Source organism: Phodopus roborovskii, unplaced genomic scaffold (assembly GCF_943737965.1).
Source record: "Phodopus roborovskii unplaced genomic scaffold, PHOROB, whole genome shotgun sequence".
NCBI classification, from domain to species: Eukaryota; Metazoa; Chordata; class Mammalia; order Rodentia; family Cricetidae; genus Phodopus; species Phodopus roborovskii.
In genome coordinates this window covers 7396613-7413504 of record NW_026126558.1, presented here as the reverse complement: position 1 = coordinate 7413504, position 16892 = coordinate 7396613, and the positions used below count along the sequence as shown (strand labels likewise).

Below are 16892 nucleotides of genomic sequence, written 5' to 3'. Positions count from 1 at the left end.
ACATGTCTCCACTGGTGTAACTGAGGGCTGAGATGGCACAGAAGATGCCCCTGAAAATAATAACCTGCTTCTTGTCCCCATGCCCTTTCTGATAGGGTCTGCTTACAGCTCCTACCTAACTACACATCATTCCATCCACAGTTTGCACAGTGAGTCCAGACACTAGAGACAGAGAGGAGGGGGAACAGGGTGGTCAACCCTATCAACCTCTTAAAATCAAGAGTCATAGCCTGCATTTATGCCTTTGGGGACCCTGGACCATATACTGTTTGCACATGTAGATAGAGGAAGCAGATGGCATCTCCAACAGCTTGTATCAACCTCAAGTCTAAAGTTGCTGGCTCTCAGGAGCTGCCTAGAATGGGGCCTGTCATATTCACAGATTCCACCAGCTACCACTACCACATATCCCTGTCAGAAGAGACAGAGGCAGAAGGAAATCTGTGCAATAAACTCCAGCATCAGACTCAGGCTTTGGTTTTAGTGTTTCCTCTATGATGGGTGGTGAGGGGCTACCTGAGTAGGGTGGGGAAAATAGGAAGTGCCAGTTGCCAGAAAAAGGTCCACTATCAGCAGTGAGGTGTGATCATGACCATGAAGGTGGGAAAAGGCTCAGAAGCCAAGTTTAAATTTTTTAAATTTTGTGTATGGGTATGTACACATGAGTGCAGGTGCCCACGGAGGCCAGAGGAGTCAGATTCCTCCTGGAGTTAAGAGTTACACATGGCTATGAACTGCCTGATATGGGTGCTGGCAATCAAACTCAGATCCTCTTTAAGGGCAGTGCATGCTCCTAACCTGAGCCCATAAATTTTGTTGGTTATGGTTTGAAGCAGGATTTCACTATGTAGCCTTGGCTGGCTGGGAGCTTTCTATGTAGACCAGGCTGGCACTGAACTTACAGAGATCTACCTAACTCTGTCTCCTAACTGCTAGAATTAAAGGCATGCACTACCACACTTGGTGGTTTATTTATTTTTATTTTATGCACCTGCAAGTGGAAGTTATATCCACGATCCCACACACAAGAGGCAGCAGGGGGCATTAATTGTGGGTGTTTATTCCAAGGACTGCTGATAACAAAGCCACATTACACACAATACTATGACAGTGAATATTCTGGCCAGAAATATGTTTAACAAATGGGAAGGAGTCTTGCTGCCTTGCCCAGGCCAGCCCCAAACTCCCAAGCCCTTAGGTTCATGCAATGGTCTCACCTCAAGCTCTGAGATGGCTGTGACCACAAGTGTGTATCTCTGAGTCTGACTCAGAAGAATGTTTCCACTTTGGAGTGTTGTGTGAGAAACTGGCCAAATCACAGTAAATCCACCAATAACTCAACTGCCTAAGATGGACCCTCTACACAAGTAGAATGCGAATGTGACTGTTGTGTAGCCTTTAGAACATGGACTCCATACCACCAAAGCAACTGGCACTATCCAGTAGCCAGCCCAAACCTACAAACACTGACAAGCTGAACAGCACCAAGGGCAGCAGCACTGGCCAGACTACCACAGGATAGACAAGGGGTAGGTATCTCATCCTGTGGGCAGAGGGAACCCATGAGCTGATCCACGGTGCAGTCTATTGGTAGAGTTCCAGTACAGCTGCACAAAGAGACCCCCCACACACACACTTCCAAGAGAGACACCCATACCCTCCTTATCAACTGCACCATGTTTCAGCATAAGTTCTGGGAAACATAGGTAGGAGGCTGGTTTCAAGACATTTCACATGCAGAGTGAACACTCAGAACACAAAAATAAAGAAAACAAAGACGGAAGCACTAGTGCTCAATGTCCTGCCATCAGAAGCAAGCACTTGGGTGTAACCAGCAAAGTCCTGGTGACCCCCACCCATCAGAAGTTAATTTGGAAGACCAAATGCTCTGAAGGGCTCTAAAAACCAAGTCTCCCAGCAGCTCAGCGAATGCTGGTCTCCAACATATCTCAACTCAACATACATGAGCCACCTACATACACTAACAACAAGGGACCCTTTCAGTGACCACACCTCTTACCAGAATCTCCTGCCTCCATCTTGGCTCTGACCTTAGTGACTACTGAGTCTTCAGTACCCTGGCTGACCTGGATAGGCACAACTGAGGCCATAACCAGCTAACCTTTGTCACTCTCAAGCAGTATCTTGTGCAGAGCCAGAACTCACTTAACTATCCTTTCTCCACCAGTAGATGTGAACATGGTAGCTTACTGTGTACTGGTCATTCAGACTTGTGATTGGCTTGTGCCACCTCTACCCACTGTCCATTCATGAACTCTCCCTCTGGATATTGTGGCATCACTTAGAGCTAGACTGTCAAGTTGTTAGGTTTATTTGCTGTGAGTTGCTTCTCTTTCCCTGCTGTGTGAACAAACCATGCATTTCAAAAAGACACCTGACTGACTGCTTCTCTGGGACTCACAGGTTCAAGACAACTAGAATTGCTGAGGGAAATCACAGCTAACCATGGGCTAAGAAGAGAATGTGTGGCCTGCCCAGCCATCCTGAGCATCCTTACTCTTCAGAATCCACAAGTCCTACAGTAGCTCCCTCACAGAATCTAAGAAGCAACCATAATCAATAAACACCAGAGAAGCAAAAATAGGTCCCTGGCAGAGCAAAAGCCTTCTGGAAATGACTAAGTTAGTTCAGAGTCTCAGGAAGGAACAGTAGGGAAGTATTATTAAGCAATACAAAGTGAAACACAGGTTAAAAAACCAAAGGGCACCAAGAGACAAGCAGAGATGGTTTGGGGGAAGATTTTGGTTTGTTTGGTTGGTTTTTTGAGACAGGATCTTACTAATTCTAGCTGGTCTAAAACTCACAACAATCCACCTGTCTCTGCCTCTTGAGTGCTGAGATAAAGGTGTGCAACCATACTCCTCAAGAAAACAGAGTTTTAAAAGTGAAATTTCAGAACCAGAAAATGCCATTTCTGAACTAAAAACCCACTGGAAGGCTTAGCAGCAGGCTGGAGATAACAAAACACTGCCATCTCAATGGCTTTGAAGATGGATCCATGGAAGGTGTCCCATCAACAGGACAGAGGAAATCTGAGAGGACACCAAAGGGGGGACAACAAGCAGGTAAATAATTGTGATGGCATCCCCACAGGAAATAGACACAAGGACTGGAATGTGTTGCTGAAGCCACCAAATTTAGCAAAAGGCATAAATTTACAGCTCCAAAAGGCTCAGAGTACCCAACAGGCAAGCTTAAGAGAGCACACAGACACAGCAGAGACATCAACGCAAGAAAATTCGGAGCCCAGACAGAGGGTGACAAAGGCACAAAGGAGGTACAGAACAGCCAGACAGACCTCCATTTTTCAAAGTGCCAGAAGAGAAAAAAAGCTATCAAACAAAAGTTCTGAACTCAGTAACAATATCCTCTGATGAGACAGGGAAAAGCAAAGTGTCATGCTAGCACATACCAAAAGGATGCAGTAACAAGATGGGCCTTCTAAGGGAAAAAACAAACAAACAAACAAAAAAAAAGATAAATATGAGTAAATGGGAAAGACTACACTCAATCACTCATTCACTCACTCAAGACATGGTTTTGTTCTGCAGCCCCAGCTGGCCTTGAACTGGAGGTCTACCTGCTTAACCTTCCAAATGTTGGAATTATAGGTATGTGGCACCACTTCCTGCCTCTCCCTCTCTCTGTATGCTGAACTAAGGTGCAAAGGCCTTGTGCACACTAGGTAAATATTCTGCCACTGAGCTTCAGCTGAACACCCATCTTCATCTTGATTTAAAAAAAAAAAAAAAAAAGTCAGGCAGTGGTGGCATATGCCTTTAATCCCAGCACTCAGGAGGCAGAAGCAGGAAGAAAGCAGGAAGATCTCTGTGAGTTTGAAACCAGCCTGGTCTACAGAGCAAGTTCCAGGACAGGCTCCAAAGCAATTCAAAGAAAACCAAATGTTAAAAAAAAAAAAAAAAAAAAAAAAAAAAACTCTTCCCATTTCCCATTCAAGCAGACTATTACTATAATATACTGTGAGGCTTAGGGCCTCTGTTGTTGGCATAGGAACCCCCCCCAGGAGGGGGACAAAGGTAACCCCCACCACAGGTGTGAAGTACTACACACTCAAAGTGGACTTGAGAGGTAAGACTGCAGACCCATCATGAAACACCCACAGTATGAAACAAGACAGGAGGACACAGAATGATGGCAGGGATGAAAGAGAAAACAGCAAGGGAGTAGAAAATGGTCCCTTCTCTACCCTGACAGAGGCTTGTGTCACATGGGCTCACACAGCTATCAAAATACATGGCAAAGGGAAACTACATTTTGCCCATTGTAAGTTTTACCTGTAAATGAAATCACAGAAAACTACTGGTGTGTAGGACTGAGCAACACTAGGTCTAAAGGCTCCAGTGCAGTCCTAGGAGAGGACTATGGGTCCCAAGTGAGAGCCCTGTATGTAATCCCACTCACCCCTAAATGACCCTGCCCACCTCTGCAGCCTCCTAGAGCAAAGCTGCCTTCCCATCTCACTCTCCTAAGGTTCCCATTCATTTCTAACAACGAACTAAGACAAATGCCATCATTTTGTCTTCACATAATAAAAATAGCCACCAACTGATGACACCTTTGCAAACTGCTAAGGCTTACCTGTTTTCTTGGTGCCAAAAAAGGAACACAGGTCAACTAACTGCCATGGTGATTATTCAACACATCCCTGGGATGCAGTGGGGACAGTACCAAGCACATGGTGGATGTAAGCTATCATCCATCCTCCCTTCTTGTTCTCTATCTCACATTTCACATGATCCTGAAGGGAAAGTCAGGGAGTCAGAACCTCCCCATCAACCCCTGGATGGCTCCTGCTCTTTTTACAGTGCAGGTACCCACACATGCTCTCAGAAGATTGCCCTCCCAATGCACTATGCCCGCCAACCTTCAGCACCTTGCACAGCACAGAAGCCTCTGCCCCCATTTCAAAAAGCCTGGCGCTGGGAATACATGGGTATACCACGCCAAATTTCCCACAGCTGCCACTTGACTACCTTCAAAAGCCCCTTCAACTTTACCAACAACATCAGACACTGCCAACCATCATTCTCACATGTCCAGAGTGATGGAGGAGGGGTTGGGTCTCTGAAAACTGCAGACTCTCCTGTGGCCTTACTGGCACATCTAGGACTTCCCACCTGCATGTGCTTTGACTAAGCTCACTGTGAGTCAGTATGAGGCCTGAGGGCATGCTAATTCCTTTGTAGAAACTCTACCGATGCTTCCTGTGGTTCCCAAATAATCAGGAAATGATTCCATGGTTCTCCCTTCTAAGAATGAATCTGGTATCACTGGTTAGACTAAGAGAGAAGCAGGCTAGGCACTGGAATGATATGGCTGCTCCCTTTACTGCTAATCATTAGCAACCACAGCACCCAGCTTGCCACAAGCCAGAGTTACATGAACACAAAAGAACACAGCACACAAAAGCCTTTCTCAGGACTAACAGTTACTCTGCAAAAAATGAATTAAGCCCTCTAAACTGCCACAGGAAGTGTTCCCAATGCCTCACCACTCGGTGGACTTGCTCAGGATCCTGTGGGTTCTATGTGTTAGCAATGTTTTTCCTGAGAGCTGTACAGCCAGCACTGGAGAAAAACCAAGTCAGAGACCATTACAGAGGATGAAACTCCCTGGGAACAGCCCACAGTACATGAGAAAAACAGTTCCTGCCATGCCACTGCACTGCACCGGGAACTGGCCACAGCACCACCCTCCCTCCCTACTCACACTGGCTGGAACATGTTCCTCACAGCAGGAGGTGCAGAGATGCTGGATGATCACCGTCTTTGTACTCTAGTGAGTGAGTCAACAGAAACACAAAGACATCTATGGTCATACTGGGAAGAAAATCTCTAAGGATGTCATGGAAAGATTAGAATATGTGAGCCATTAGCGGGTAATGGGACAGCCGCACTTGCACAGGTTCATGGTGTGGAAAAGTCAGGGAATAGCAAAAGAAGATGGTATGCAGAGAAAGGCATGCCATGCTGAGAACTGCAGGCCAGGCAGGCAGCGGGAGTCCACAGCACCTTCCCAAGACCATATGCAGGCACCACCACAGTACCTACCATTAGAGACCAGACTCGGGGCAAGTCACAAGTTAGGCATACTGCTGTGGTTTCTAAAAAAGTTAAAGCACCAAGCGATCTGTTGAGTTAACGAAAAAAGAAAAAAGGGAAGAAGCTGTTGTCCACAATGAACAATGACACCAGCTTTTGAAGAAATATACCATATATGTACCACCTCAGTGTGTGTCATACACAACACATGCCCCATGTACCATCTGTATCCTGTGCCACATATCTGTCCCCATAAGTGTTGCAGGGAACAAGGTGGGTTGGAAAGGAGTCAGGGAGAGAGGAGTAGACATGGATGTGGGGATACTGACCTAGGCTATGTGCTATACAGGACTTGTTAAATAACCCTCAGAAGAGTTAAGGATGCCTAGAAGGCCTAGGCATCTGGGTAGGGCAGATGGAGCGAGCAGCTCGCCTTACCACAGACCAGTTGACTGGGGATGTCCACTTGGAGCTCCAGCCCTGGTTGGGCACATAAGATGGGGGAGGGGGAGTCATGGTTATCATCCAGAAGGGCAAAATCAAAGCAAAAAACAACATGAATTATACAGCAAAGAGAAAGAGAAAAAAAAGATAAATTTGCCTCATCACACAACTGCATTGCAGTCAGCCAAGCCCTACCACAAGCCACCATGTGGGAAGTTGTTCAACAGCCATGTTTGCTCACAACCAAACCCAAAAGAACTGGCATCCCCTGAACAAGGAAGAAGTGGCCAGGATTAAGAAGTTTAGACTCCACCAATGGCCACTAAGTGCTCACCCTGGGAAAAACATCACAGGAACCAGTCTGATGGTGTACAACTATAGTCCTAGCCATAGGAAGACTGAGGTTGGAGGATCATGCGTTCCAGGCAAGCCTGGGCTATAGAGTGAAACTCCATCTCAAAATAAGTAAATTAATCAACTAAAAATTTAACAGCAAAAAAAAAGCAAAAAAAAAAAAAAAAACCTTCCACACATCCACAAAATCATCCAGATAGTTCAGAAGCAAATCTAGATAGTAATGGGGTGTGTGATGAGAGCAGTTCCACCTAGGGAGTAAAGGCCACCATCCAATAGAGAGTGCTGTGAAAGAGACTGCCATGTGCAGTGTCAAGGAGCTTTGCACCTCATACCAAATCAATTCCAGACGGGGTGATTCAACAGAAAAGAGACTGAACAAGTTCTGGCCAGATAATATATGGAAGCAACCTTTCTTAAGCTGTGTCATGCTTAACATGCATGTGTAACATATGTATCTTTTATAGATATGCTCTATAACAAACTTCTACTTAGATCAAAAGCTATATATGGTATAACAAACCAAACTGTGGAAAAGTCAAAACCAGTCAAACAAACACAACTCTTTCTGGAGTCAATATCCTCGAAGTCCAGGTGTTTCGAGAACACAAAGACCCATTACCTGGTGGGAAAGAACAAGGAACATGAAGATACACCAATTGGTGACCAAAAAAAAAAAAAAAAAAAAAAAGTGCAACATCACCTAGAAAGATGGTTCTTCTCTTGGAATAGCAGTGACCAAGGTCTGCTAGGTCTGCTATTGCACTGGCAGGTGTGGGGTCTAGAGCAGGTAAGCACACTCTGCTACCTCTTTAAAGGGCATAGACCAACCCCCCCACACACACTGCCTGTCAGTACTCAGCAAGATGTATCATGAGGATGGTGGTACAAGTATGGCAGGTAAATGGACATGCTTACAAGGACAAGGCGAACAATTCAGTTATACTCATGGCAGGCACATGTGATGCTGACAGATGGCATAGTAAGAGTTCAAGGGATGATGTGTGAGGAAGAAACATGTATTTACTCTCTCCCAAAAGTTCTAGAAAGAACTGTTTTACAAAAGGGATTAAGTGGCTGGGAAAAAGGCAAAAACTATGTTTTGGGTTTTTGTTTTTTTTTTTTTTTTTAAACGGGTATTTTGTTTTGAGTCAGAGTCTTGCTATGTAGCATTTGCCTCTAAAGTGCTGGCTGGAAGGCCTGCAACACCGTAGTCAGCAAGCACCTTAAATGTAAAACTAGCACAGACCCCAGAAAAGGAGAGGGAGGGACAGCTGGCCCTGATGAGGGGACTTAAAATTTAAACAAGAAACTACTGAATTCCCACCAATAGAAAAGCATCTTAGTATGTCAGATGGTGGTGGCACATGCCTTTAATCCCAGCACTCAGGAGGAAGAGTCAGGTGGATCTCTGTGAGTTTGAGGCCAACCTGATCTACAGAGTGAGTTCCAGGATAGCCAGAGAGCTATTATACAGAGAAACCCTGTCTCAAAAAACCAAACTACAAACATCTTAGCCGAAGAAATGAGAGACCAAACAGAAAATGACAGACAAGGTATACCTGAAGTTAACACACACGATGGTGTAAATATGTGTCAAGATATACATGAGCATGTTCAGAGGAAATAATGACCTGACTAGAGGGTGGAACCATGCTCAGGAGGCACAAAGAAGGGTGGCTAGCTTTGTTTAGAAAGCCAATGAACATGCTTTGGGACCAAGCAGATAAACAGTAGACGTCAAAGGCAGTGAAGGGGAAGAAGAGAGACAGGAAATGGCAAAGTTCAGATACTTGACCCTTCAAAGTCCCTGAGGAAACAGAGGATAGGACTAAACCCAAGATCTGACTGAGGGAACAGGGGTGTTAAGACCAGGACATCTAGAGAAAACCTCCTAAAGGTCTATCTTTTCCTATCTGTGGACAAGGAGAGGTAAGCAAACTGGCTGGTGCAGGATCAGCTTAGGCTCCTCCATACCCTAGCCAACTGCCCTGGAGGGTACAGAAGACCAATTATGGCAAGAGAGTATCTGCCTCCATCCTGGCTTCACTTTAAATAACTTCAAGCCTTTCAACCCACAACAAAATCCTATTCAGAATTACCTGCTTCATGAGATTCTGATGGTCTCTTTGCTTTTTTTGTTTTGAAACAGGGTCTCACTATGTATTCAAGGCTAGCCTCTAGCTCATGACAAGCCTCCTTCCCCAGACACCCAAGGGACAAAGGTAACTTCACCTATGGCAGGCCATGTTTCTACAGTGTTCCTCCTTTCCTTGATGGAACCACCTGCTACTGCCTTGCTAATTAACACTGGCTCAGAAGACACAGCTAAGGTTTGAAGTCAAAGCCTGCAGCAATCTTGCTGGTGAGTCACCCCTAATGGGTCCCAGCTGAAGTCCTGGGAGTGAGGTTTTTTTTTTTGTTTTGTTTTGTTTTTTTTTACCCTGCTAAGGGAGGGAGACACTCCTAATATAGAAAATATTTTTCCTAGGCAAAAGTAATTTATAAAAATGTGGGGCTGGAGAATTGGTTCAGCAATTAAGAGCACAGACTACTCTTCCAGAGGACCAGGTTCAATTCTCAACACCCACACAGCAGTTTTCAACAATCTGTAATTCCAGTCCCATAGATCTGATGCCTCTTCTCTCCTTCATAGGCACCAGGCAGGTATATGGTACAGACATACATACAGGCAAAACACCCATACACATAATATAAAAATAAATCTTTTAAAAATTTTACTATGATCTACCCATAGCTTCCCAAAAGCTAGCAGCCATCCTGTCCAAAGACTCAGCACATATAAGGTGGCACCTCTAGCAGTTTGCATGCTAATGTTCTAGAAACTATCCTAAGGATGCTCTCAACCCAAAGGCAAGGTAAATATGGCACACAGGACAAGGCACAATGGAGAAAATGGAACTTCATCAAACAATAGCTTCAGAAAAGCAGCAAGACTTGGCACTGTTTGTTCCTGGTCATTTGCTAGCTACCTGTGTACACATTGCCACAATGCTATGTGTCAGACCTGTTGTGACAGCTTCCAGGTTCTGAAGCATGATGCTTCAGCACACAGCTCAGATGGGGCTCAAATGGTGACTGTGATCAGATGGGGCTGACTACTGTGAAAATAACAGCCTTACAGCTCAACATGAGGGCAAAAGACAGTCACTTCAGAGCCGCACGGCCACACAAACCACACTGTGGCAGCAAGCAGACCTGCTATAACTACAAGACTTGACTAGGCTTCTGCTTGCTGTTAGAAATATGCCACTAAGAAGGCTATTAAAACAGAGTTCGAGGGTATCTAAATGCCCACATCATACACTGCACTGTGAACAGGACAGTTATTTGAACATGAACTGGAGTATTCCCACCTAGGTAGAAATACATGGAGCAATGTGTACAGATGGTAGACTCAGTACAAGGAACTCAGGGAGAAGATCGGGTTGACCTGGAGAAAATCAGTATCTCAATCCCAGGTCCTCAAAAGACACAATCTACTCTAGCTCTTTAGAATTCTAGGGGCTTTTGGCAGCCGTGTGCAGGGGTAAGAGAGTTATAAGAGAAATCAAGGGAAGCCATCTACTCCTTACATGATACCCACAGGACTAACTGCCCCAATGCCTAATCTTTGAACTACAATGACTCGCAAGAGCTTACCATAGACAAACAGCCAAGTGGAAGTGTAGCCTGTCTCAGGCAAAAGCTTACTAGCAATTCTATTTGTAGTCTGTGGAGATTGTTGTTAAGTCTGCACAGGGCAAACCCTAGGGAAAATATGATCAAAATCAGGGGACAGCTCTGGAACTATACATCCACCAAAAGCAGACCAGAACCTCAATACACCATTTTAGACCTTTAAGAGAAAAATACTCTCACAAAGTAGTTCTGGTTTCCAAAATAGACATCAGGGTCACTAGACTGTGCCCTATCATACCTGTAACAGCAGAGAGCCACAGCCACCTCGACCTGCCAATGTAACCATAGAGCCTAAAGGGCCTGGCAGCTATGCAGCACTGCCCAAAAGTCCCTCAGGTGGCACCCATCCCAAGAATGAAGTCCCTTGGGATAGCAATATACTGACAGAGTGCAAAAGAACATGTGTTAAGGTTGGACATTAAGGAGTTTACCATGCTCCTTAGTGGAGAATGATCTTAGCTAAGCATTAATCCAAACCTCTACTCCCATGAACAGATAAACTATTGCCTATCCACATGATGAATATTACTCAGTCTTTAAAAAAAAACAAAAGAAGCAAAGTGGTGTGCACACTCTCACAAGGGAAGCTTTAAAAGCATGCCAAGTGAAAGAAGCTCCTCACAAAAGGGAAAGAGCATTTGTGATTCCATCTACATGACATGATCACAGAAGACAAATCCATAGACAGAAATTGATCACAGTTGTCTGTTGGACTGGTAGGGAGAACGGGAGTGATGGCTCAGAGGTGTCTTTAAAGAGTGATCAGACGATCTCAGGCTCAGCCATGGTAATGGCCACAAAGCACTGCACAATACCCCTGACCAGCAAAATTGCCAGTGAATGCTCTCTTGAGCCAGCTCCCTACCACCAACTTGAACAGGGCAGCCTTGAATTCCTTGAACTCCAGATTCTCCTTCCTCAGCCTCCTGAGTGCTGAGACTGATTATAGATCAGTACCTCATAGTCCAGTAAAAGGTCTTAATTTAACCTGCTTCCAAAACGCAGGCTTTCTATTTAAATAAAATGCAAACAAAGATCTTACATGGCACTGAGACCACATTTAGAGGACAGAAAGCATTGGCAGCATGTAGGAGATTAAGCCCTGCAGCCCCTCATCCTCCCATACAAGGCTCAATACACAAATGGTTTTCTGAAGTAAGTCATACCTATTTAATGCCCAGGTCCAGTCCAGTGCTAAGCAGGCACTCAGCTGGACTTCACCCTCCAAGGATTCCCCCTCCAAGCACACCATCAGGCTTCAATTTCAAAGCTGCAAGTGAGCCCAAAGTCCAGCTAAGGAAGCTAAAGTCCCTTTGGGAGTGACTTAGAGCCAGGAAGAAAAAGAAAAAGGTCTGTTCCAAACTGGGCAAACATGACCCAGCCTTCATTGCTAAGAGCCCCTGTTCCTGAGAACCCCAACCCTGTCAGGCCCATAGAATTCCTGAAGCAGCTGCAATGACCAGGGCAAGACAGACATTTAAGCCTGACAATGCACACCTCTGCAAAATGCACTGAAAAGCCGGCATGGTTGGGAAGATTACATTGATGGCACAGCTGCCAGCTGCCCTGCCTCTGGAGTACTTTAGCCCAGCCTTCTACTGCACAGGAAACAAAGGCTGAGGTTACACAGCTGGTGACCAGTGCCCAGACCCTGAGGGCTAGATTAACTCCTTTATCTCTCAATGGACTTTTGCCTGAGACAATGGCTATCTTATACAACACATTCTGAGGGCTGGTTGGAGTCAAGTGGAGCTAAGTAGGTACCTGGCTGGCAGGCACACGGTTTTAAGCTTCATCCCCAACACTGTGTAAGTAGCAGAGGACCCAAGACATTTGTTCTAAACATTTCTATTCTAAATTGACTGCCCTATTAATATTAAGAATCACCACCTTCTACCTAGAGTGATGCCCCTGGAAGCACTGTGAGCTTCACTCACAGTGGTCTTGATGCAGCAAGGGTGAAAAATGGCAAATTCATGGTCTTGAACAAAACTATTTGCAGGTGAGGAGACCACAGTAACCTAGACTCCCCAGACAGGTGACAGTTTGTTAATCTGGGGAGCTGAAATTTCCTTGGGCCCTGCCTTTCTTGACATCTACCCAGCAAGCACACAATAGGGAAGTGAGGTGGGAAACTTGGGGAAGGGGGGGGGGGCAAAACCAAACAAAACAGAAAAACCACAGTCTCAGAGACTGAAAAGGTAAAAAGCCACTATAGAAACCCACACAGGAACCACAACCACTTCTTAGAGGAAGACATTAAAAAAGGAGAAGCCACAACCCAAGGTTCAAAGAGAGCTGAAAGAAAACAAAAAGAAGCTTGCTCTCCTGACCACCCCATTTTGTTCTCCTTGGGCAAGGAATGTGTATAAAAATTTTAACTTAAAAAAAAAACTAAAAAAAAAAAAAAAAAACCTCAAAGGCTATAGAGAAGCTGGGTAGGAGGCCCAATTGTGGCCTCCTACTGCCAAAGACACCTTGTGGTACCTCAATGGCTCCCTGTCACCGGAGAGCCTTTCTCTTACAGCAAACATGGGCTCCTGGATCCAAGGCTGCTGATGGCCTCCAAAGGTCCAAATGCCCACTGACTCCATCTTCCACAACTATGGGCTGCAGCTAAAAGGACCACAGGGGCATTAATTCCTTCTGTTCTTCACCATAGCCTCAAAAATCCTTGCCTTCAGAAGCAGGTGCTGCGCCAGTCCTCAAACACTTGGGCCAAAGCTGGCATTTCTGAACAGTCAGGCTGCCCTTCCTGCCCAGCAAGCTGACTTGTCATCCTAAGACCAGATCCCACCTCAATAGGTTTTGGGCTCTTCCTCGATGGCGGGTAACTAATGACAACTAACAGGCAGAGGCGCTGAGGCTGCAAAGCCCCTGTCAATGGCCAGGCTCTCCAGGCAGACGGGCTCACCCACACAAACACACACGCATACACACGTTCGCATACATCGTACCCCTGCGATGCACGCGCTCCCTGCTGCCCGCCCGGGGACACCTGTGTCAGAAAGGCAGGGGCAGGGGCCACCTGAGTCAAGGTTCCAGAGCCTTCGCAGAAACACCAGATCTGGCCTGAGTAAGTCGACACATTGCTGAACTGTTATCTGTCACCTAAGTGCCCTAGTGACAGGACAAAGGCCTTATCGCGTCTCCAGTGTGGGCTGTGACACATAACACACAAAGGGGCTGCGCACTGACGCCGGCCACCGGATCCCTAGTGGGTCCTCTGCAGGCCGGCCTGGGAAGAACCCCCAGCCGCGCTGCCCCACAGCACGCGCGCGCGCTCACCTTGTGGCAGGCTGAGCAGGTGGGCAGAGCGCCGCCGGGCCCGGGCGCGCTCTTGCCGCCGCCGCCGCCGTTTAGGCTGCTCTGGATCTGCGTGAGCTCCTGGCGCAGCACCTGCTTCTGATGGAAGCTGAAGGCCGGATGGTTGGATGCCATGGTGAAGAGTAGAAGGAACTCATCGCCCGTGCGTCCTTCGTTGAGCTGCAGCCCGTAGTTGTGAATGATGGAGTCGGTGTGCGTGAGCGTGCGGTACAACACGCCCGCTGCCTCGCGCTGCTCCGAGCCCAGCAGCGCCAGCGACACCAGCAGCTTGCTACGCACCACCTCGTCTGTCAGGTTGGTGAGGCTGCCAAGGTCCGCCGGGTTGTTGGCCTTAATCTCTGAGTCGCGCAGCGAATGGTAGTCCTTGCGTGCCAGGTCCTCCAGGCACGAGCCGAGGAAGCGCAACTCGAGAGGGATGCACAGGTCCAGCAGGCCGCAGAGGAACTCCACGCGTTGCGGCGACGGCAGTTCGGAGAACCAGCGGTACACGCCGTCCCTCTGCAACGGGCAGCGCTTCTCCACCATGCTGCCGCCCGCGCCGCGCCCGCCGCCGGGCCCGGGAGCCGCGCGCGGGCGGCCGGGGGGCGCGCAGGGCCGCGGCCGGGCGCCGGGGCCGAGGCCGGGCGAGGCCGCGCGCGCGCGGGCCGGGCGCGGGCGCGGGCCGGGCGCGCGCGGGCTGGGGGAGCCGCCCGCCAGGGGCCCCGCGGCGGCCGGAGCCGGGGCCGCGGCCGGGGCGGCTGGGGGCGGCGAGCGGCCTCGGGGCCGCCGCTCACGGGGAGGCGCCCTGCCCGCGCCCGTCCCCAGCGGCGGCCGGTGCGCGGCAGCGGCGGCGGCCGCTCCTCGTCGTCGTCGTCGTCGCCCGGGAGGCGGCCGCCCCCATCTCCCCGCGCGCCGCAGGGTCTGTCAGTGCGGGCCGCCCCCCGACGGAGCCGCCCCAGCCATGCCGCCTCCTGCGCTTGCGCCCAGGCCAGCCGTTACCCGCTGCGAGGCTGGGCGCGGCGCCCGGACGGGCCTGGAGTGGCGGAGTGATCCAGCCGGACCCGCGGACGGATCGCGGCCCGGGCCGTCGGAGCTGAGCAGAGCGCGCTCGCGAGCACGGGCGGCCGCGGCCAGCGGAGTGGGCGGGGTGGCCGCCTCTCGCGACAGCCCGGGCTGGCCGGGCCCACCCCCCCACGTCGATTGGCCCTGCCGCCTGTCCTGCGCTCGGGCTCGTCCCAGCAGCTTCGCAGGGTTGGTCGAAGTTGAGGCCCCGCCTCCAAGAAGGACTGTCGATCACTCCGGGCCCGCCCTCACCCATCCCTTTTCGACCGGCGCTAGCGGATTGGTCGGCGGGAATCAGAGTGGTGGAAAACCCGGGATGGATTTTTGGGCGCTTTTGTTCCCTCAGATTATCCCGGAGCCTTGTTTTTGGGCAAAGACGGGCGTTGGGCCTTGGTGCTTTATTCACGAATGTGATGGCAAGGAGGTGGCGATGGGCCTAGAAGAACTACTGGCGCCGGGTTTCCCACTGATCTGTCTGCTAAGCCGTGTGACCTTGGGCGAGTCGCTATTTCTCTCTAAATCCTAGGCGCCTCCCGGGGAAAATGCGGGTAATAATAACCTCACGGGGGGCTGCTGAGAAGGTGGTGAGCTCACAGTGGGCGAGCACCTGCGTTTTTGAGGCAGCAGGCCCGTTTAGGGCGAAGGTGATGGGAAGAGCAAGCCTTCTCAACATCTATCAGCCAGGTCTGTCTTCTGGCGAGTCAACCCGCCCTGTCAGTGGGAAATCTCGGGCCCTGGAACCGAGAAAATGCAAACCCGCGGACAGGGGCTAGGCTTAAAGACTGCCACAACCCTGGCTTTTGATTGGCACCGGGATGCAATTGGGGGAGGGGGAGACGGGCACCCATCCCCTTCCAGTGTTTCCGATGCAAAGCCCATCTTATGCAGAGAAACTGAGACCTTGGACGAGACTCCCCAATTCCATTCCTGGATGGCGTTGTCTGACATCCTGGGGGTATAGGCCGGTTGTCCCTTCCTGGGCATAGGATGTCGGGACCCGGATCAAACTAAGCTCCGATGCAGAGCCTGCATCCAAGTCTGTGAAGCCGGTAAATAGAGCCTTCCTGTCTGGTCCAAGGTGCTGAAACTAGGCAGACCATTCCTGACCTTGTGTCTCCCACCTTGAGCGGACATTGCCTGCTAAGAGCCAGGAAACTGTTCCGGGGCCCTACCCACCACCCCTTGGGTGGATTTCTCTGGCTACCCCCCCTCCCGGTGTGCTGGGAGGCTTAGGGTAAAGTAAGACTCCTGGGGAGTCCACTAGGCCGACACCTGGTTTCCCAGGACTACTAAATGAAATCATAGTTCTCTGTAGTTAAGACATCCATCTCCCTAAGTCTAGAGCCAGGAATGAAGAAGCCTAACATGGAAGACAGCACACCCCTACTTGCTTCAGGAATGCCTCCAAAACCATGGGCACCTGGGTTGCCCCGGCTCTGGTTAGTTGTGAGACCTGGGCCACCTACTTAAGTTTCCTCATCTGTAAAGGCAGCCTAGAGCCCAACCTGGCAGGTGGCACTGGAGGTCATGTGTGTCTCCCAAAGCTCTTTCTAGCTGGAACCATGGAGCCCATGGATGGAGTTCCTCTAGTTCAATCTGCCTTCTTGCTGTGTGGTGTGTTATTTAAGGATATGCTGGATTGAATAACAGCACCTAAAAGTTTATGTCCACCTAGACCCTCTAACTGTGGCCTTATTTAGAAACAGGGTCTCTGCAGATTTAATGAAGGTCAGAATCAAGACACTGTGCCAGATTAAAGATAGGTCCCAAATTCAATGAGAATGTTGTGTCTACCTGGGCACAGGAGACAAGGGCCAAAAGTGCATGTAAAGATAGACTCGATAGTTGAGGGATGTCAAGAAGCTGACCAGATCCTCCCCTGTGCCTTCTGTGGGGACACTGTCCTCCACACTGTCTCTAGAGTAAGGCCTCCAGGGAGAA

General features: G+C 49.0%; 1 protein-coding gene across 2 annotated transcripts in view; it reads right to left on the bottom strand.

Moving 5' to 3' along the window:
• Zcchc14 (zinc finger CCHC-type containing 14) overlaps window positions 1–14493 on the bottom strand; it is a 50938-nt gene extending 36445 nt beyond the window's left edge. Inside the window, exon 1 of one of the 2 annotated variants that reach the window (XM_051201638.1) lies at window positions 13872–14493. In XM_051201638.1, the coding sequence (XP_051057595.1) occupies window positions 13872–14435 (564 nt within the window). In that variant the 5' untranslated portion in view covers window positions 14436–14493. The remainder of the gene's footprint in view (window positions 1–13871) is intronic. The other variant, XM_051201637.1, reaches the window with a different exon arrangement.
• Window positions 14494–16892: the final 2399 nt, after the last annotated feature.